At 43.1% G+C, this 21793-nt stretch overlaps 1 protein-coding gene and 1 long non-coding RNA gene across 6 annotated transcripts in view; both read left to right on the top strand.

Moving 5' to 3' along the window:
- Window positions 1-10987, top strand: part of SNX19 (sorting nexin 19) — a 40724-nt gene extending 29737 nt beyond the window's left edge. For 4 of the 5 annotated variants that reach the window (XM_508865.7, XM_009424506.5, XM_063784608.1 and 1 more), the window contains 3 exons: window positions 6065-6249; window positions 7161-7248; window positions 8312-10987. In XM_508865.7, coding sequence (XP_508865.3) covers window positions 6065-6249; window positions 7161-7248; window positions 8312-8444 — 406 coding nt within the window. In that variant the 3' untranslated portion in view covers window positions 8445-10987. The remainder of the gene's footprint in view (window positions 1-6064; window positions 6250-7160; window positions 7249-8311) is intronic. The other variant, XM_024347485.3, reaches the window with a different exon arrangement.
- Window positions 10988-13977: 2990 nt separating this feature from the next.
- LOC134807397 (uncharacterized) lies at window positions 13978-20621 on the top strand. The gene is made up of 2 exons (XR_010147711.1): window positions 13978-14861; window positions 18792-20621. It is a non-coding gene; the product is annotated as an uncharacterized LOC134807397 (long non-coding RNA).
- Window positions 20622-21793: the final 1172 nt, after the last annotated feature.

Below are 21793 nucleotides of genomic sequence, written 5' to 3'. Positions count from 1 at the left end.
TAGTTACAGGACAGAAGCCTAGAGCTGAGAGCTGACAGGGGAAACTGTCTATAAACACAAGAAGGGGCCATGGCAGGAAGACAGAGGCCTGGGAACGGCATCAGAGAGAAAAGAAGTGTAACTTTTATCAGGTGTGAAATGGGCAAAAACATTTTGTTTAATGAATAATGTCCTGAATCTACACCATCACCTCCAAGACCTCCTTTCTCTCCCACCCTATAGATTGCTGCTACTGATTGGATGAGCCAATACTCATACTTATGTGCTAGGACTGGCAGTACAGAACACAGTGTTCATGGTTGAGGCCCCTGCAAACATTTTACAGGGTGCTTGGGTGGGTGGAGATGGGGAGCATTTCCAGGAAGCTAAAAATGTGGCTTGGGCTTCTCCTACTTTCTCTCGGAACTCCTAATTCTTGACGCTGCATGAGTGGTTTCAAACTTTTTTTAAAACTTCAACCTACAGTAAAAAATGCATTGTACGTTGCAGCCCACTATGAGCATACACATAGGCACAGGCGCATACACACATATGCATGCACGCAGATCTGATATATACATATATATGTACATACATACGAAACAAGTGTCTCCAAACATGAGATGCCTTTTTATGTTATCACAAACAACAAAACAGATGATATGACCTCTAATGATGTCCAGCCCACAGGTCGAAAAACATTGCGCTACAACCATGAGGTTTAAAATGACTGTGAAAGTAGCCTGATACAATTATATCCAGAAGTCCCTGAGTCTAAGGCAGTAATTCTCAACTGGAGCAATTTTGTCCTCAGGGGACATGCCGCAATGTTTAGAGACATGTTTGGTTGGCAAAACTAGCATCTAGTTTGAGGGGAGGAGGGGCAAGGATGTTGTGGAATGTTTTATGATGCACCGGAAAGCCCCTATGACAAAGATTTCGCAGTCCAAAATATCAGTAGTACCAACGTTGAAAACCCTGCTCTAAGGGTAATAAAATAAGTCCATACTTCTAATTTACTGAAGGTGTATTTAGGATGATAGAAGCTTTAACTTGATCTTCCTTTTCTGTCTCTTTTCCTTTGAACTGTATTTGGTATCTTAAGATAAGGTTGGAGCATAATTGCCCTTGGATTGTCTATAGAGGTACAGCCAATAGATAAATAGGCTGGAAGGAATGGACCTGTTATTTTCCTTATATTTAGACTGCACCAGGCATTTTTGTTTAGAATATTGTTGTGGATCTTATGAATATTTTCTGTTTTATGATTTTAATATCTTCTTCCCTTTCTCCTCTTCATTAAGCCATACTGATTCAAGACCCTTTCTCACTCAGCCATAGCTGCTGTCTTAGAAAAGAAATGAAGGGGATTTGGCTAATTGGATTAGACATGGTCTCTAAAGCCTTCTCCTTACTCATGAGATTTGATTCTGCTGTTTTGATGGGAAATGACCTTCTACTAACCTTGAAGTGCCATCTTAAGCCCTAGTATTAAACTGTCTCCTTTTTAGTCATTGCTTCATTCCCCTATCTGCGGCTATTTCAGACCAGGTTCCCTTGAACATGGAGTGGATGTGCAGTCCCAGCTACTGACAAGCCCTGATCTCCACATCCTTTCGTCTCCCCTGTCTGGCATAAGGGAAGCTCTTGAATGTCTTGGGGTCAAAATGTGGTTGTGGAGTGGGGTTTTTTGGCCATTTTACTGGCTATTTCTAGGCCCCCTATTAAGGCTCTGAATCATTCAGAGATGGCTTGACACAAGAGACCTGGTTTGGGTTCTTTTTTCTTCTCTTCTTTGGGATGAAGGCAGGATAATAGAAAGAGATATCTCTAAATCAAATATCAGACCTGGAATAGTAGTGGAAAATAAAACCAGTGCTATCTGAGGCTATTCTCTACCATATTTATTTTAGCATATTTACTTCATGCATCTTGTATTACATAAACAATAGCATTTGTATTTAGTAAATGATTTATTATAAGTAATTTCTTTTTTTTTTTTTTTTTTTTTTTTTTTTTTGGAAATGGAGTCTCCCTCTGTCACCCAGGCTGGAGTACAGTGGCGTGATCTTGGCTCACTGCAGCCTCTGCCTCCTGGGTTCAAGCGAGTCTCCTGCCTCAGCCTCCCCGAGTAGCTGGGGACTACAGGCGTGCGCCACCGTGCCCAGCTAATTTTTTTTGTATTTTTAGTAGAGACGAGGCTTCACCATGTTGGCCAGGCTGGTCTAAACTCTTGACCTCAGGTGATCTGCCCGCCTCAGCCTTCCAAAGTGCTGGGATTACAGGTGTGAGCCACTATGCCCGGCCTATTATAAGTAATTTCTAATGAATAGTAAGAGAAACGTGTGTGTGTATTGACCTTGAAGCTTTAGATTTCTGTCAGCCTAATAGTAAATGGTACCAGCAAAGTCCAGAAACTGATGCTGGAAAACCTCCTATGATGTATTAGAGTTCAGACACATAAATTCCATCCCTTCCACTTAAAGAGAGCTCTATAGGGTTACGAATCTCTTTTTAACCTTCCCACTCCTATGATAAGAATAGAAAGATGCAGTGTAGAAATCGCGAGATGAAGAGAGTTAATGGAGAGGAGTTGAGACTTCTGTCCCTTTTAACAATCCTACACCTAATGTCTTTGTCTTCTGTTCTCTAGCCAGTTTCCAAATAAATCAAGCATGATTAGGGGAGTTAATAAAGTTAGATAATGAAATGGTGGTGTGTATGGAGCTTTACCTTAGAGAAGGATGATAGAACCAAAGGAAGGGAAGGTAGGGATGAAAGGGAGAGGAAAGATATTTGGATGAAGAAATCTCCACCTTCTTCATTGCTCTCAAGAACCAGTGGCAGTTGGTTCCATCCAGGTGTTGGGCAAGGCAAAGTATACCAAATCCCTGAATATACAGCCATTTACAACTTAAGAAAGGCATAGTGAGTGATAATAAAGTGTGTCTTAGAAATTGAATTACAGCTTAAAAAATTTAGAGATTGTATTGTGTGAGGGCAGTGGCAGTTGTGGTGGTGATTTTTTTGGTTTGCTCTTTATCATGTTTTCCTTCCAGATTGGCGTGCTCATCATTTTTAACGAGACACCATCGCTCAGAAGTTCTGTGAACAAGAAAGATTTTTGCACTTGGTCTTCTACACAGGCTGCCTGGGACTAGGAAATAAGACCATGCTGAGCCCAAAGGCCTAGGATAAAGCCTCTGTTTGCTGACAGGGGGAAGGGCGGGCAGAACGTAGGCAAGAGGAGAATCCAGGAAAGAGAGCAAATGTTTAAACCATGTGTGGTGCAAGTGTGTGGTTTGTGTCTTTTATCTTCAGAGTGTGGAGAAGAATAAGGAAAGCTGGCACGCTGCAGCTCCCAGGGACTAGAAGTCACTTTCCAAACTCTGTCCCTCTTTGTAGGCCTGGAGGGAGTTTATTTCTGCCAGTTTGTGAAAGTCCTGTTTCTTATATTCCTGGGCCTGACTTTTTCCAGGGCCTCCTGTTGGCCAGTTCTGTGCCTTGTATGTACAGTGCTTGACAGTGTCTTTGTCTCATCAGCAGCTGATACTTACTCAGAGATGGCACTCCTTTTCGTCGGTGAGTTGTGCTTATTAGCTTCCACAAATTTATTTGACTCGTAGACTCATCTTCATCATCAGGTGCTTATTTTTACTTTTCCTACTTTTATGTCTCTCCCCAACATTTCCATTTAGAGTTTGAAAAGCTGTCTTATAGATTTGTATAAGTTTATAAATTTATATTTTGCCACATGATAAAATTCATTTTGCATCCCACACATGGACATGAGACACTTAATCACCATGCAAGAGAACAAGGAAGATATCCTTGTCCTAATGCCATGTGAGGTCCTGTCCCCATCAGATAAATTAATGTTCATTCAAAAGAATGTAACTCTTGCTTTGTAAGACATGCCAGAAGATGGCTGAGGTACCTAGGCTTGCTGGCATGTTACAACATGTTCAGTCTAGGAAGGATCATGTGGCTAAAGATTTTAGTTTGCAAGACTTTGCCCCTCTCCCTCAAGACAGTTAGATGAGACCCTAAGACACATCATTCTCCTCAGCAAAAATTGCAGAAGTATACATGGCTTGAGGTGAAAAAAGGAGACCTTGGGTCACTTAATCCCCTGCAGAGAAGCCGATCAGGTCATTGCAGCCACCTCCCTCTAGTGACCCTCTTACATAAACAGGAACAGGAATTCTTGCTACTGGATCCCTTTCATCAGGCGTCTTAGGCTCACTGAATGAAAAGCCCTATAAAAAGGAGATGCGGCCCTAATAATAACAAATACGATCGTGATGGCTATTTTGGACAAGAACAGCTTTGTGCCACTCTTGATCTCCATCGATGGCTGCCATTCTTGCCCTGCTATTACCTTACACACTTCCTATTCTTAGAATCAGTTGTGAGCCTTGGGCTTGGGGGATTGCAGCCCTCATGGCTGGAATGCCCAGCTTGAGTGGAATGCAGACTGTCTGGCAGAGTGGAGGTTAAATAAAGTTTGCCTTGGCAGCCCCCTCTGCTCTTGGATGAGTGACAAGTGACTCGAGTATAGGAGCGAGGAGTGATGGCATGAGCTGCCATGTGGTGCAGGATCAAACGAGTCTTCCGTGCATGAATAGAAGTGGTTGATTGTCCATCCATGACCCACACAGCTATGTCAGTCTTAAATGAGGTGGGTGAAGGGGAGGCCTAAACAGCCTTGAACCTCACTTCTGACCATATCACTTTGAAAAAAATGCAGGAACAGATCAAGAATAACGTTGAACCACTTTCTAGGTTTCCAGCTGAACTCCAGATTTGGTATATCTTCCCCCTCATTTTTGACTCATTTTTGAAAGTAAGATAAAGGGAAAATTTTGACTCATTTTCGAAAGTAAGACAAAGGGAAAATTTTTCATTGAAATAAGAACAGTTATCAGTCAGTCAACCATTTCTTGAGCACCAAGCACGGCGGGGAGTTTTTTTAAAGTACAAGACACAGAACTCTTACAGCTTATAATTTAGTTGAAGAAGTAAAGCTATAAACACCTTTAAAAAGATTCATATTCCAAAGTAATTGTTCCAGAGCTACCTGCCAAAGGAGGTCTATGGAGAAGGAGAGCACTTCCAGCTGTGATGGTCAAGGATTTCATGGAGGAAGTAGGGTTGAAACAGGTCTTGCCAGAAGGGCAGACTTGAGACTTGCTCTTCAGGCCAGGCGAGAAGAGGCCCTTGTTAGTGAGAGAACTATTATGAACAAAGGGCAGATGTAGGAAATCCCTAAGACAGTCATGAGGACCAGAAGATATGGCTGGGGAGGTAGAGAGAGGAATTTGTATAAAGATTGCTAAGTCCGTAGCTGTGAAGTCTGTGTGTACATGTTACCAAGAAGGTTATGATGCTTCCCGTCAGAGGAGAGCTAGAAAGATAATAGGTGCTGCCTTGCCAGAGGAGAGTTGGGAAGGTATAGGTGCAGGCTCACCCAGAGACCGAGGCCCTTTTAGTGTTCTGTTCTGTAAAACTTCTTGTACGGTAGATGGCACATAGTGAACGCTCCATAAATAACACGATTCTTATTGTTACTCATCTTCAAATTCTGTTATCCCAGGCTGTTGAATTGTCTTGGTTTGCTTTGCAAGAGTCAGTGCTGACTTTGTCCTGTTCTGATTGCTCATGTAATTCATGGTATCTTAGTCTGTTTGGGCTGCTATAACAAAATACCATAAACTGAATGGCTTATAAACAACAGAAATTTATTTCTCACAGTTTCTAAAGGCCGGGAGGTTCAAGGTCAAGGTACCAGCAGAATTGGTGTCTGGCAAGGGCCCTTTTCCTTGTTCATAGACAGCTGTCTTCTCCCTGTGTCCTCATATGGCAAAAGGGGTGATAAGTCTCTCTCAGGTTTCTTTTATAAGGGCATTTACCTTTGCCCCCATGACCTAATCACCTCCCCAAAGGCCCCACCTCCTACTGCCATCACCTTGAGGGTTAGGATTTTGACACACGAATCTGCAGGGGAACATAAACAGTCAGTCCGCTGCCTTGTTATTTCCTTTCCTTCAGCTTTATCTAAGCTTTCGTCTCTCTTCTACCACAGGTGGCTAGAGGTGCAGGTAGCTAATTTAACAAGTCCACAGCGCTGGGTGCAGTACCTCCGGCTTCTTCAGGAGTCCATCTGGCCTGGTGGAGTTTTGCCTAAGTTTCCACGGCCCGTAAGGACCCAAGAGCAGAAACTGGCTGCTGAGAAACAGGCTTTGCAGAGCCTGATGGGAGTCCTCCCAGGTAATTGGACCAATGAGATCAATTATACCCATCACATTTCTCTTCCATTCTGCTTTGCCACCATTACCCCTGCACCTTTTCCTGTTTGTAAAAGGGCCCCGAATGTGGCTAGATTCAAAACTCTGCTGACCCATCATTTCCCAGGCTAATAGGAAAATGAACAGGGCTGCAATTCTTTTATCCATTGCTCAGCTGATGCCAAGGGAATGGAAAGGAACTCTACAGCTGCACCCTAAATACTAGGTGACAATCCTGCAGATATTTAGGTTAATAACTTTCTCTCTACCTGCTGGCAGGTCTGGGGAAGCTCTGCCTGCAGGGACAGGTCTCAGAGCCATTTCCAGGAGATGAAGACTTCAGATTCTCTGCCAATTCATAGCATTTTGGGACCAAGGAAGAAAATCACATGTCTCACAGAAGCTCCAACTTAATAAATTGCAGCCATTGAGTATGGTACATGGCCTTTAGCAATAAGTTAAAACAAAATCTGAGAAGGTTGTTTTTCCTTGCATTGTGTTTTTAGAGGGCCAGGAAGGCAGTTTGTTGCCTATGGCTGTGATAACCAGGAAACAATTGTGAACTTAGCTCTGGACAATCAGTTTTATTTACCCTTATTAATTATAACTCTGTTTGCCAACCTAAACTGTTACATTGGAAGGAGTACCTGCATTTGAGTGACAGGTTACAAAATAATTTTTGAAGCCCATTCTTATGTAGACACCTAACTTGAGAAACGTATTTTTCTCAGGTTTTTCCTGTTTTGTGAGGATTTTAGTTTGGCTGTATGGTTTAGAGGTAGGCCCGAAATACCTAACCTATGTAAAAACGGCAGAGATCCCGGGGAGAGACTGTCCTTAGAATCTAAAACTTCAGTGATAACACGCAAATTCCATCTGTTTTTTCCTCCTCAGATCTCGTAGTAGAAATTCTTGGGGTGAACAAATGCCGGCTGAGCTGGGGTCTAGTCCTGGAGTCACTACAACAACCCCTCATCAACAGGTAAGTGGGAAAATGTTATTCCAACATCAGCATAAAGCCACCTCTGGTCTCAGAGGTATCCAAGGTTTCTGAGTGAAAAGCCCACATTCCAAAGAATAGGATTGTAGTCTTTACTTGCTCTGGGCACTGACTACAGAGTTTGACGTCCAGATCCACACACTAAGTAAAATCCACACCATCAGGCTTCTGAGCAGGTCGTCATGTGCTAGGAAATCACTCTTGGACCACCCACCATTTGTGTTTGGAAGAACTCTATGCAGGCCCCAACATGAGCTGCTGAAAATGACCTCTTATCCTCCAGGCTTGTTCAGCGTACTTGCTCAGTGCTCTTTCCAACATCTGCCAGCCCCTGTGAATGCTCCAAGAGCGTACCCTGGCCTGTGTATCACAGACCATGTAAAGATGTTCACCATGAGCCCTGGCCTTATAGCAAAGCTGTGATTCATGTCAAGACCAGGAGTTGTCTTTGCTTCATATCAGGTAGACAAGATAGTAAGGTTGGAATTTCATAAAGGGACCAGAAATGCTGGGTGAAGAGTCCTAGAATAATCCAGAAGAGGTAGATTCCATCCCTTGGGCTGTTACTCTTCTGAAAGTATTGAGTAACCTTGCACTCAAACCCTACCCCAAAGTAGACTGTGTTTGTTAACTTCCTCAAGGATCCTGGCTTTACCTCACTGCCTGTAAGGCAGCCTATAAATTTAAGGTAATTAATTATGAGAAACAGCAGTAGTCAGGAGCTCTGAAAGTGTCTAGTAACCTGACATCTCAAGGATTTGTTATCACAGTTCTTCAGAGCAGTGCTAATGTAACTATGTAAAGAGAAATGGAATTTTATAAAACTTGGTCTTATATAAAACTAGTCTTGTATAAAAACTGTTCTTGCCTTTATTAGGGTCAGAGGCTTTATTAGTTCAAAAAACATTAATTTCATGGCAGACGTTTCATCAAGCTATTGAAGTTTAGGGTGTCGGTGATGGGGGAGGAGAAAATAAATGTCATAAACAGGATCTTGTGTTTCCTGACTGAGCCAGACCCTAAGTTTTTTGTCCATTCGTTTCAGGCATTTGATTTACTGCCTTGGGGACATCATCCTGGAATTCTTGGATCTCAGTGCCTCTGTTGAGGAGTCTGCTGCTACCACCTCTGCCTCAGATACCCCAGGCAACTCTAAGAGGATGGGTGTCTCCTCTTAGCTGGTTATTCACGCCTTCTTCCCAGGTCAGGGAAGTAGAGTTACTCGGCCACCAGAGACCAGTCAGGAAGCCCGTGCCCTCTTCAAGTAGGCTACAGCTAAGAAGGCCTAGGTTCTCGGTGGCTCACTTCTCTCCCACTTCTGCTCCATTTGTAGCAGGTGACAGGGGTCTGTGTGTCCCAGTTGCATGCATGTTTATTTCCCTGTTCCTTTTGTGATGTTGGGATTGTTGCTGGTGAGTAGATCCTGTTTCCTTTGGGAAAAGAAGCTGTGAGGTAGAGGAATGAACCCCTTTTGCTTCTCCTTTTGCCATCCTCCCTGAGATTGTTTGCCAGAATCCTGGCCCTGTGCACACATGTGCTTAATCCACCAGCACACAAGCTCTAGGTAGAACAGGAAAAAAACTGTGGCCAGCTTTCCTTGGAGGAGAAAACAACCTTCTCAGCTCTCTATTCCTACCCGGAAACTAAAAATTCATTCAGGGCCATTCTCAAAAGCCAGACTCCTGGGTCTAATCTAGTTTCCCAACAGTTCCAGAAGAAGAAGGAGGGAAGAAAATTTTTCAAGGAACTTCTTGCTCATGTGTTGCTGTTTCCCAACACATCAGCCTTATGGAAGATGTCATGAGGCTGCTTGCCTGGGAGGCTACACTTTCCTTTCCAGAAGACTTCAAAGCTGACTGCCAAAGCTTCTGGGAAATCCACCCCACCCTTCACACCCTTTCCTGAAAGGCATTTATACCACACATTTTATTTATTGGCTTTGCTCCCAACCCCCTGCCCTAGAGCAATTGAGTTTTTGAATTTTTGACCCTCTCTCTATCTTCAGCAAAACTGCATGACAAGCTGCATATTCAGCCTCAGTTTTTCCAAGGAGAATGGAAAGCACTTGCCTCCAGTCTTAAGAATGCACAAAGAGTAGGACTAGCAAGCCTGGGGGATGAAATCTCCCTTCCTAAGTCCTTGACAGAGAACTTTTATTATTCTGAACAGGTATGATTAGCAAACTTACAAGGAATAGCTTCTTCTTTCCCATTGCTTACGGTTATAATCAGTCCTTTAACAACACCAGCATGAAGGCAAAGGTGTTTTGTCAGACTGCAACATCTATTAGAAAGGCAAGGCAACTGGGAATTGCTGGAGAAGGATAAATCAGGAGGAATTGCTGGTAGAAAAGGCTGCAGACAGTCACAGGGAAGTGCTGTATATTAAATGCATGTGAATAGCTGGCAAAAAGATGTCAAGGATGTCACTGGGAGCCCTTTGGCTTCACACTCGCCTGTTAGCGCCTTGCTTTCGCTGAATTACCAGAGCCTACCACTTGGAGGAAGGTCTTGGAGTTAGACTGATGAGAAGGCAATGGGGTGTCAAAAACAAGTGTCAAAGTTCTCTTAGATTCTGAAGTCGGTGATGAGCACACAATTAAAGTGGTTTGTGGAAGAAAGTTGTAAAATCTTTTTACTTTTTTGCCCCTCTGGAGGCTTTTAACCCTAAACTGTGTCTGATGTATTCGGGAGGCTTAGGTGTGCAATTCTTGCCCAAAGGCAAGGAGATGAATGAGATGTCTCATGGCCCCTTCTAGCCTTAAAAGTTGACCATTACAGTGACTTTATGGCTCCAAAGTTCTTGAAGCATCTCCAGCCCTAGACTTTGACAAGAAAAGGTAGCTCAGCATCTCTACCTTCCGTGAGTACCTGCAGGAGTCCAGCCAATGTATTAGAGCTGATCATTAAGCTCCTTCAGTGAGGGCTAAGATCCTATTCTTGATGAGCATAGGGGGACAGCCTTGTTTTATGCCACTTTTCTCTCCCCATACCTTCCCCTCATGTGTACTTAGCCACCTGTGTTGCTTTGAATCTGCTGCCAGTTCTGGCTCAAATGTGGCACAAAATCAGTACATCAGACACACCATGAAATCCCTGTGGCTATAAATTCTAAGGAATCTTTTGACACTTCCAGCCCAAAGAACTTATTTTTATTTCGTATTATATAAGAGTCCCCACCTCTACTCCATGTACCCCAAAAAGATAAGCTGTCCTCAGATCCTCCTTCTACCCAGGAGGGAAATAATGGATATTGCCAAGGGAACAATCAGAACTCATCTGGCTTTGAAAACGACCTGCCAAGTTTGGGTAGCAGGTTCAGACAACAAGAGAGTAACAATTGGTAGAGAGCCACAGGTAGCTGGAAAAGATACTCCCAGCTGACAGGGTGATAAAAGGCAGGGAAGAATTGGGCCTGTGCTGATCCAGGAAGGTTTTATTGTTTGCTTGTTTTTTGTATTTACTCGTGACTAAATTTTATTCATTTAAGTCAGAATTTTGATATTTGAAATAAGACTACTTTCCCTTTTCTTAATATCTATAAAAAAGACGAGGCAGGGATGCTGTGTTCTTTCTGTCAAATTCTAAATGTGATCTTTGCCATTGCTTATTTGAATTCAAGAAAGCTATACTTTTTCATCACATATAACTCACAGTTTCATTTTTGCATTTTTGGATTAGACTTAATAAAACCTAAATGGAAAATAAATTCCTAAATCTGAGCATAGGAGCATGTATAAATTTTATTTTTATTATTATTATACATTAAGTTCTAGGGAACATGTGCACAACATGCAGGTTTGTTGCATATGTATACATGTGCCGTGTTGGTGTGCTGCACCCGTTAACTCGTCATTTACATTAGGTATTTCTCCTAATGCTGTCCCTTCCCCCTCCCCCGACCCCACAACAGGCCCCAGTGTGTGATGTTCACCTTCCTGTGTCCAAGTGTTCTCATTGTTCAATTCCCACCTATGAGTGAGAGCATGTATAAATTTTAAAATCAATACAAGCTACTCCAATTTCCATTTTGGAAATTTCCAGTTTACAAGGTGATTTTCTTATTGTTGTAAAGAAACACATAATGTGAGATCTACCCTCTTAAGTGTACAGTACATTATTTATTTATTTTGAGACGGTACATTATTAACTAGAAGCAGCACAGTGCTTTGTAGCAGACTGCTACAAGTTTTTCATCTTGCATAACCAAAAGTTTATACCCATTGAACAGCCACTCCTCATTTCCCCTCCCACCAGCCTCTGGCAATCACTGTTCTACTTTCTGCTTCTGTGAGTTTGACTACTTTGAACGCCTCATATAAGTGGAATCATGCAGTGTTTGTCCTTTGACTGGCTTATTTCACTTAGCATAATGTCCTCCAGGTTCATCCACGTTACAGCATGTGACAGAATTTTCTTTTTAAGGCTGAAAACATTCCATTGTATGGCTATGCCACATTTTCTTTGTTCATTCATTGAGGGACATTTAGGTTGGCTCCACGCCTTGATTATTGAAAATAATGCTGCAGTGAACATGGGAGTATGACTATTTCTTCGAGGCCCTGCTTTTAATTATTTTAGATAAATACCCAGAAGTAGGATTGCTGGATCATATATTGTTCTGTTTTTAATTCTTTGAAGACCTTCATACTGTTTTCCATAGTGACTAGACCATTTTACATTCCCACCAACAATGTACAAGGGTTCCAGTTTCTCCACATCCTCGCCAACACTTGTAATGTTTTGTTTTTTCATAATGGCATCTTAAAAGGTATTAGGTGATATTGCTATCTCATGGTTTTGATTTGCATAGCCTAGAACATTTTTGAGTCTTCCTGTGTCCTACCCAGGTTATTCATTTCCAGCTACTGCTCTTCCTTTGCTCATAGCACACAACACCAGTTGTTAGGTCCTGGAGGAAGTAAAAATATGTGTAACTATGGTCCCTGGCTATATGAATCAGGATGCTCTGGACAATAATTAAATTATAAGGAAAATTTATTTTCTTTCATAACATTAGTACTTGAGTAGGTAAGCCCAGGAGTTTGGTGATTCAGCAACTCTGAGACCTCTTAAGGGGCCTGAATTCTTTCCATCTTTCTTCCTTGCCATTCTAATTAGGTCAGCTGTGCTCTCAGACTGCCTGCCTTCCTGCGGCTGCAGTTTCAGGCATCACACCCAGAGATAACATTCATAAAAGAACAGGAGCATCTCGTCTGTGTTTTCTTCTAAGGAATGAAGGAACCATTTCCCAGAAGTCCTTCAAGAATCCTCTTCTAGGCCGGGCACAGCGGCTCACACCTATAATCTCAACACTTTGGGAGGCCAAGGTTGGGGGATTGTTTGAGTTCAGGAGTTTAAGACCAGCCTGGAACATAGCAAGACCCTGTCTCTACAAAAAATATAAAAAATGAGCGGGGCATGGTGGCTCTCGCCTGTGGTTCCACCTACTAGGGAGGCTGAGGCAGGAGGATCACTTGAGCCCAGGAATTTGAGGCTGCAGTGAGCTATGATCACACCACTGCATTCTAGCCTTAAGTGACAGAGTGAGACCCCCAAATAAAAAAAAATAAAACAAAAAACCTCTTATGACTCATTGGCTAGAACCACCCACCTCATGCCAATCCACTGACACTGAGAATGGCATTGTGATTGGCTTTCAATAGTATTTTCCCCCAGAGATGAGGTCATCTTCCATGAAGGTCAGATATCTACAGAAATAATTGATGTTAGCAAGGAAGAAGCAGAGAATGGGTATTGATAGACAATGTCTGCTCTAGGGATGGGTCATTCTGCCAACATTCAGCAGATCCCCTATCTACTCCCAAAATGCCTGGTACCAGCTAATAGTTAACATCTTCTGAGAGCATTACTTAAAGTCTTTACATATCTTCACTTATTTAACCCACAAATCAACCCTTAAAGGTAGGTTCTGATGTAGTGGGTTGGTGCAAAAGTAATTGGAGTTTTGCCATTTTAATGCAATTACTTTTGCACCAATCTAATATATCCCCATTTTATAGGTGAGGAACATGAGGCACAGAGTGGTTATGTCTTACCCACAGTCATTTGCAAGGGAGTGGCAGAGCCTAGATACAAACCATGTCAGTCTGCCTCTGAGTCTACGTAGTATATCCACTATACTAAACTGCCCTTCTACCTTACAAAGCAGAACAAGATCAGGTTCTCACTTTTAAGGAGTCTACAGTCTAGTATAGGAGCCAGCAAACTTTCTCTGTAAAGGTCTGGAGACTAAATATTAGGTTTTGCAGCAGTACGGTCTCTGTTGTAACTACTCAGCTTTTCCACTGTAGCGTAAAAACAGTTGTAGACAATTCATAAACAAGTGTGGCTGTATTCCAATAAAACTTGATTTACAAAAATAGGCAGCTGGCCGGGTTTGTCCCATGAGTCAGTTTGTGGACCTGCGGTCTAGTGAGTTAGAATACTGCTTACCAAATTTTAATGTGTGTGTGATTCACGTGGGATCGGGTTAAAATGCAAATTTTGATTCAATAGGTCCGGAGTGAGGCCTAGTAAAAGTGTAAGTGCTATGTTCTAAAAATGTTGACAGCATGATTATCACACTCCTCTGCTGTTTGAGGGGCAGGGAGCATTTGGAGATGCCTTGTTTCAGGAACCCATTCAGCCAGGTTGTCCTGGCAAGCCGTACCTCCCACAGCCCCCTCCACACCGGCTGTTTGTCCAATCTAACTTTGCACTGGAGCAAGATGTGTTTTCCCAGGATGAGGAAAGGAAGGTTAGCCCACACTGCTGGATGTGGAAGGGGATGGGAACCAGGGAAAGAATGGTAACTGGGGAGGAAGGGAAACCATGATACTTTTGTAGTCGAAGGCCTAACTGGGCGCACTCTGCCATAACTTGGCCCCTCTGCTTCCTTTCCACTGGGAGTGCCAGAAATCACAGGGCAGCAGTCGCTCACCCTGCCTTTGTAGACAAGAAAATGAAACCATCGAAGGATGAATTTCAGCTAGCATATTGCCATCACTCTTTTATGGTATAAAGGATGAGAGAGGCGGTGAGGGAGACATTGCCCCAAACATGATGTCCACATCCCAAGACTTACCTGATATTTCTTATTACACAAAGACAACATTGACTGGTTTAAGAGAGAAAAAAAAAAAGGAAATCCAGAAGAATGTTTTAATTGTCAAGCGTGAAACAAGTGAAAATCATCAGAATCTTTTTCCTTCTGTGACTTGGTAGCAACAGTGTGTAAAGCCAAGGCCACCGTGAAGCGGTGGGGGAAATCTGGGCACCCGCAGACCTTGGCAGACACACTATGCTATTTTCAGACTTGCGGAGCCTTTGCACTGCCTCCCTGTCATCCTCACCTGTCTCTGGTCTGAAAGTCCATTTTAACTCTGCTTTCTTGGAGGCAGAAACAAGCATGTGACAGGATGCAGAGAATTACTCCTGGCTTTGATGTCTCTTCAACAGCTTGACGAAACCTGGTTTCTCCACCTGTCTTCACTTCTCCAAGCCTTACCTGCAAGCGCTTCCGTGAAAGCCCCCAGCACACCATCTCTGGGATGCGGAAGCTTAGGAGGGGAGAATTTAAAAAACAAAACGAAGGTAACAGTAATCAAGATCCAAACTTAGAAAACATTTCTTGAAGTGACATTATCTGCTCCTTTTAACCCAATCCCTTTGTCACCAGTCAGTGTTTGTTTAGGAAGTGTAAGCTAATTTTAATATTAAAGTGTTGTAGTGATTAGGAAGGTAAGTTTGTGAATAATGTATGAATCATCCACACTTTTGTCTTTTTTCCCACCTTATGTTCCATGTTACTGCTGCACCCTGTTATAAGCAAAGAAGAGTTGGCTGTGATTACTTCCAGAAACTTTGATTAACCCATGAGAGTAAAGACGTAGCTAGATAAACACAGAACTCCCTGATTGCAGACAAAGGGACTCAAATGTCGACAGAAGCAATGGCTTGTTTATACTGTGTTGAACTGGATTTGGTGACTTGTGAGCATAGGTAATCAGCCCTTTTGCCCGCGCCCCTGGGTGAAGAATCATCCTGCTCCTGTAACTATCAAAAAGATTAACCGTGAACGTTGATATGAAATACTGCTTTTCATACCTTGACACTAAGAAGAATAGACCTTATTAAGGGAGGAAAAACACTTTTGGAGTTTACCTCCTTTACACATCCTGCTTGCATGGAATCCAAATTCAGTGAGCTGATGGCAGGCCAGTTCCTTGCCACTTTATGCAGTTGTGTTTAAAGTTTACCCTCTGTTATCTATAAATGCAAGTGGCTTTTTCAAGAATAGTGAGGGCAGCTTTCATTAAGGACTCATGCATCTCTAGGAGAATCATATGGGCTTAGTTGGCAGTAGAGCATTTTCTTGGGGACAGAATGTATTATAGATGGTTTAGGCAGGAGGTTAGACGAGAAACTTCCAAAAAAATCTAGGGATTTTTTATTCTGCCCAAACCACCATGTTCCTTCCTGCTTTCATTTTTTTGTTCATGTCCTTCCTTCCACGTGGTAGATTACCTTCTCTTCTCCAGCTGGGCAAGTAGGCTACCTCTGCCCATAAGGACCAATTCAAGTTCCATTTTCAAGAAGCACTGTCTGATTGCACCAGCCAAAACTCTTCCCACTTTCTTTTCAGTTATTTACACTGCCTCTCTAGTCAATGTGCATGTATATGAAGTCCTCAGTAAGAGACTATAATTCTTCAAGGGCAATGAACATATCTTTTATCTTTTTTAGTCCTATTATGTCCTTATGCCCCCCCAACTATATGTATATACCTAGTGCATGATAGGTACAAAATAAATATTAAAGTTTACTTAATTAAAGATTATGTTTATTTAAGAGGCAAAATTTGTGAGTAAGTCTGGATCTTGATACTGTTACTTTCATTTTGTTGATTCCTTTCTCCCAACCTTCCACATCCCAGAGACAGGGTGCTGGTGACTTTTATGGAAAGGCTTGAAGGGTGAAGATATGTGGAGAAACCACCGTAAACCTCTTTGAGATTAACCACTTATTCCAGTGGAGGGCACTGGCTAGTCTGTACCAGACCTGCCCCAGACAGCTTTGTACATCTTGCGTGTGGGTGGGAACCCAAAAAGTTTCCTTTTCAGTGGATCTGTTTGGGTGAGGTAAAGAAATCCATTGCTCAAATGTTTCATCAGAGGCTACCCCCTGTTCAGGTGTGCACCCTGCATCCCTGTGGGTGTGCGGATGGCATATGACACTTGCAGCAGCAGAGCTCGTTGCCACACATCCAAGGGAAGTAAGTGTGCATATGTGGATGCGGCGGGAATACCTGCGGTCTTTCTGCTGAAGAGCAGGGTTATACACCTTCTTTTAGCAATCTGGAGAGGACTGAGGCAAGAGCTTGTACTGAAACACAAGCAAGCTCCACGTATGGTTTTGGACATGGAAGAAAGAGTACTGTTGGGGTGGAATGACCTAAGTTTTTAATAGGATTAGGATTTCTGTGGATTTTTCCCAAGTGATAGAAGTTTTCTTCATCTAGCAGGGAGCCTCACCCAATTGCTTCTCTATGTTCATTTCTGAAACTCCTTTGTTAAAACTAAATAGCAACAGAGAAGAAACTTTCTTCAAAAAACTCTTCATATCTGTCATTTCTCCTGTTCTCATGGAACTTCACAATTGCTTTTTCTTTATTCCTTTTTTTTTTTTCTATATCAGCTCATCAGTCTTTGTGGGTGACTTGGCTACCCCACTAATCTAATTGCCTTTTTGATAGTTAAATCAATATGGACATCAACTTAAGGCTATATGTGAACCTTAAATGCATGATATTCCCTATACTTGATTCCACAATTGATATTCTGTGAGGAAAGTTGGCCAGATATTCCCTTCTGTGAAGTCAGAATAACTACAGACCCTAAGAATAAACATTTTGACCAATTCTTTATATGTTGCAAACTATTCACACAACTAGAAAGTTTAGCCATTCACATCTCTTCCCCTGATTTTAAGTCCCAGATTCTGAGACTCAGAAAGTTTAGTGACTTGTTGAGCCTTCTGTGGAAAATCTGTTGTAAAAACAGTTCAGACATTGGAAAATATAAAATAGCCCTTAGAGATCCCAATAAAGCTTCCTCTCCCCAAATCCCTCTACAAGTTTATCCTCGAAAAACTTTCTGAAAACTGATGAGAAAATACTGAGTAATTAATGCTCAAATGGGAAAGATGATATGTAAAAGCAAAAACCTGTTAATGGCATCTGTTCATATAGTTCCATGTGCCTTTTTACTTAACTGCACTGATAGGCAATGTAATGAAGAAGTTTCCTTTTAAAACGTAAAATGTAATTAAGCAGAGTTTATCTTAAATTGGCTGGACCCGCACAGCTTGACTGAGACATACACAGCTGTCTTCATTTTGAAGCACCTACACTAGTCAAGCTTCTTTCTAACCCGCCCTTAGGGTTTGCCTGTTGGTCTGTCTTCCCTACTGGGCTGTTAATCCCTTGGAGGCAGATTGTCTTGTTTCCCAGAGTTTTTCCAGCATATACCATGGCAGACAATCTTCTCCTTATCTATTCTAACTCGTAAGCCTCAGCTAGTGCCTCCATCCTCGGGTGCATAGCCTAGTGACAGGCATGTAACAGACTTTGCCTACAAGCAGTTGCTGATCCATAAATGACGTTGGCAACCTTCTTGTGGCAGTGAGTAACATATTTCTTTCCTCCTGATAGGCTTGGAATCCTCATCCCCATCTGGCAATTTTCTTTCCATCTTTCCTACACTCACAATGGAGCCCACACGCCTCACAACCCCCTTGACTAAACCAGATGACAGCAAGAATGCCTAGTTCCAAGTGAGCAAGGGTGAAGCCTTAGGCCCTTGTCTCCTCCAGACCTCCTCTCTGCTCTAAGAGTATACTGGGCATGGGGTGTGGTCGGGGGTGGGGGGCGGAGGAGTACTTAACCTCAAACTGAGAAAAAGGGTGTCCTGAGCAAGTTTCATAGCGTAGCAGCTTCCATTTGAAATGTGAAGCTTTGAAGGCCTGTTGCTACAGTAACCAGCTAGCTCCTGACTCCAATGCCTGTCTAATCTAAGGTGGAAATGTCCCAGAAACAGACCCCAGGCTGGCAGCTCTTAACTATGACCCATCTCATAAGCACATATCCAGCTGTAGCCTCTTGGTTGCTGGGGTGAAGGGGCCTCTGTATCGCCACAGGAAAAAAAATCTGATAAATTACGGGCTCAAGAAGGGTGTTGCTTTTTTTTCCACTAACAGACTTTGCAACCCAGTTCCTGGTGAAAGGGCTCCGCACCCACCCGTTTTGTGTGTATAATGCTGAGCTAAAGTGGAAAGGAGCAGTAACACCAAAGGAGGCTAATTCTCTTCCTGTCAGTAGGAGAGAGTCTCTGCCCCCAGTGTGTGAAAAGGGAAGGCATGAGAAGTGAAAAATCAGCCTTCTGGAAGCACCTTCTTACCACGAGAAAACAGGTGATTCTTACTATCTTTGAGACTCATCCAGATTGTGTCTGTTTAACTCTTCAGGCAATATGAAGGCAGAGATGGAGCCATTTCAGAGAAGAGATTTTTTAAAAAATCATTTCGTTCTTTGGAATTGTCACAGGATTATGATGTGGGTTCTCATAAAAATTTCACTCCCCCCAAACCCACCCAAAGGAAAGGCAGTGAAATGGGGAGGAACACACATTTGCCTGGCGTCGGAAGAGCTGCCTTGTAGTCGTGGGTTCCAGTGATCTTGGACCAATCTCTTCACTTCCCTGGACCTCAGTTTCTTCCATACAAAGAAGTTGAACTGGATCATAGAAAAGATGCTGTCCAGCTTGGTAATATCAGATAGGGAGCAGAAGCTGTCTCTTAGCACATGGCCAGATTCCGGAACAACGATGATGGTCTCCATGTTTGTCCTAAAAATGCATCTCATCTCAGTAGAGATTGTCTTCCACCTCATTTGGGTCTCAATTTAAGGAAGGAAGAAAGGAAAGAAACCCGGGGATTCTCTTCTTGAAAGGAATATACTTCACTTTCTCTAGGCTTCTAGGATAAAAACTTCCTATCCTTCATTTTTCCTCTTTAAACCTGCCAAAATCAAGTTGAGTAAAGATACCATACAGATATGAAAAAGAAGCCACATCCTTAAATTTTCATGGAGTCCAAGAGCATGCTCACCGCCAGTTAGCTTTTCCCAGGATGGTGGTGGCACTGATCATCTAGGTCGCACTTTTATGTTCATGTCCCAGAGCGTTTCCCATCAGCCATCTCATTTCATCTTTTCATCATTCCTCTGAGGAACAGACTTCACACATGTATAGGACTTTCTATATCACAAAGTATTTCATATCCAATGTCTTATTTAGATCTTGACAATCACTGTTTAAGGTAATTTGGCAAGTTATTAATACTCATGTTCTCATTTTACTGAAGAGGAAACTGAAATGCAGAGAGCTTGTCTTTTGCCCAGGATCACTCACCCAGTTTATTGGGAGGCAGCAGCACGGGGATTAAGAACGTGGGCTATGCCGACAACCAACCAGGTAGAATTCCAGCTCTGTCAGTAGTTAGCTGTCTGGCCTTAGGAAAGGGATTTCACACCTCTGTGGCTTAGTTTCCTTGTCCATTAAATGCTCGTAAGAATAGAGCTTTCCTCACAGAGATTGGGTGGGCACGGGAGCTAAATGAGCTCATACGTTTAAGAACAACCTCTAGCACACAGTGCATAATAAATGTCATTATTATTAGCAAAGCCAGGACCTGGGTCTTCCAGCTTCTAGCTCAGTGGCATTTCTGCTGCCCTACACCAGGACGATCCTTCGTGTACAGGTGTGAACCTAAAGCCTTCAGTGTTTCAATGAGAAGTTCCCCCAAGGTCTTTCTGTTCAGTAGGTCTAGAGCTAAGGGCCCCTGGCACTCTGTTCAGTCCTTTCGCTGGTAAACCACGCTGCCCTCCGTCGCTCTGGGCAGAATGTCAAACCTTCTTATGTTTTTAAAATTTATAAATCCAGCACTCTTATTTAATATTACTGACAGCCCGAAGGCAGACGCTCCCGCTCTCCTGGGGAAGAGGGTCTTCTAATCTGCCATCTTAAGGAGGTAAAAGGGCTTGACTGGGTAACTCATTGCAATGGGCACGTATTTATTACTGTCTCCCGGCCTTTTCTCATGCTGTTTGTACGCTGGAATTACCACTAGTGCCAGGCCATTTGAATATTTGACCATTTGTCTTAGAGTTCTCTGAATACAAATGTTGTTTTTCATACCTTTATTATGTACTGTTTTAAGAATGAAGACTATGTTGCATGTTGGTTTGTACTCTCTCCTGCACATAAAAAATGCTTAGTAAATAGATACACAAATGTTTCTTGATTCCTAAATTGATTGACTGTTCGGGGAACTAATGGTCACCTCTAAGTGGTTGACAGTTGTCTCTTCCCACCTCTTAGTCGCAAGTTTCAGATGATCAAAGAATGCCTAGGTGGCATTCAACAGTATATGCCTCCGTAAAGGTAGAAGGTTTAGGAGTCGTATGTGCAAGAGTGGAAGAAGTTCTCCCTGCACACAGGAGGCCATCTGCTACAAAGCCTCAGAACCTGGCCTCTGCCCTGTCAGCCTGCATGCTGCATGCATGGAAAAACAGGCCTGAGCCAGGGCTTACCCTGTCACCCAAAGTCCACTCCATGTAGTATGCCCGAAGCAAACATGACCTTGTTCTACAGTTAAAAACAAATGAAAGTCATCTGCCGGGGTCACTTGGTAATAAAGTCCTGCAACAGAAGGGGCTCTGCTTAAAGGGCAGCTCAGATCCAGGCATTAAAATAACCTAAATGGTGTTGTTTTCTGATCAAATTCCTTTCCCTGTCGGGTTTGTGATTTTTGAGCCTGAGAATGTCCCTCGCGGCTCAGGTTTCTCTGCTGTCACACTGATCTCAGGCCTGGAATGCAAGCACTGGCCATTGAGGTCTGATGTAACTATGTCACAATCCCAAAATGGAGAGACATTATCTCATAGATGGTGCAGCAGGCGGGCACCAGTGTGCAGCTGGCAGGCACGGCTGAGAATGCAGTCCTGGGCATATTCCACATCCACAGTTCTCAGTGGACACAGGGTCTGATGCCCGAGGCTCCAAGCCGTGCTCCAGTAAGTTAGGGTCTTGCACATCTTCATACTCAGGAGTAGGGACAGGAAGACACAGGCTGGGATGGAGATGGGCTCACTCCTGGGCCAGTCAGGTTGGCTTTCAGAAAGGTGATTTCTGGTCACAAGGCCCTTGAGCAGCTGGAGGACTTAGGCAGAGTGCGGAGAGCAGCCATTCACATGAGAAGACTCCACCCTGGAGGCAGCGCTAAGCAGCCATCCTTCCTTAACTGGGCCTCTGGGGCAGGTGGGGCCTAGTGGCCTGTGAGGTATACAGCCCTTTCAGCACTTAGAGAATGAGGCCTCAAGGGGAAACCATTAACCCTTTCCTAGAATAATAGCATCAAAGTCCTAACCATGTTGATCATGGAGTCTCATTTGAATTCAGAGGAGCGCC

The sequence above is a fragment of the Pan troglodytes genome, chromosome 9 (assembly GCF_028858775.2).
Source record: "Pan troglodytes isolate AG18354 chromosome 9, NHGRI_mPanTro3-v2.0_pri, whole genome shotgun sequence".
Taxonomy (NCBI): Eukaryota; Metazoa; Chordata; class Mammalia; order Primates; family Hominidae; genus Pan; species Pan troglodytes.
This window is presented reverse-complemented; position numbering and strand designations above follow the sequence as displayed.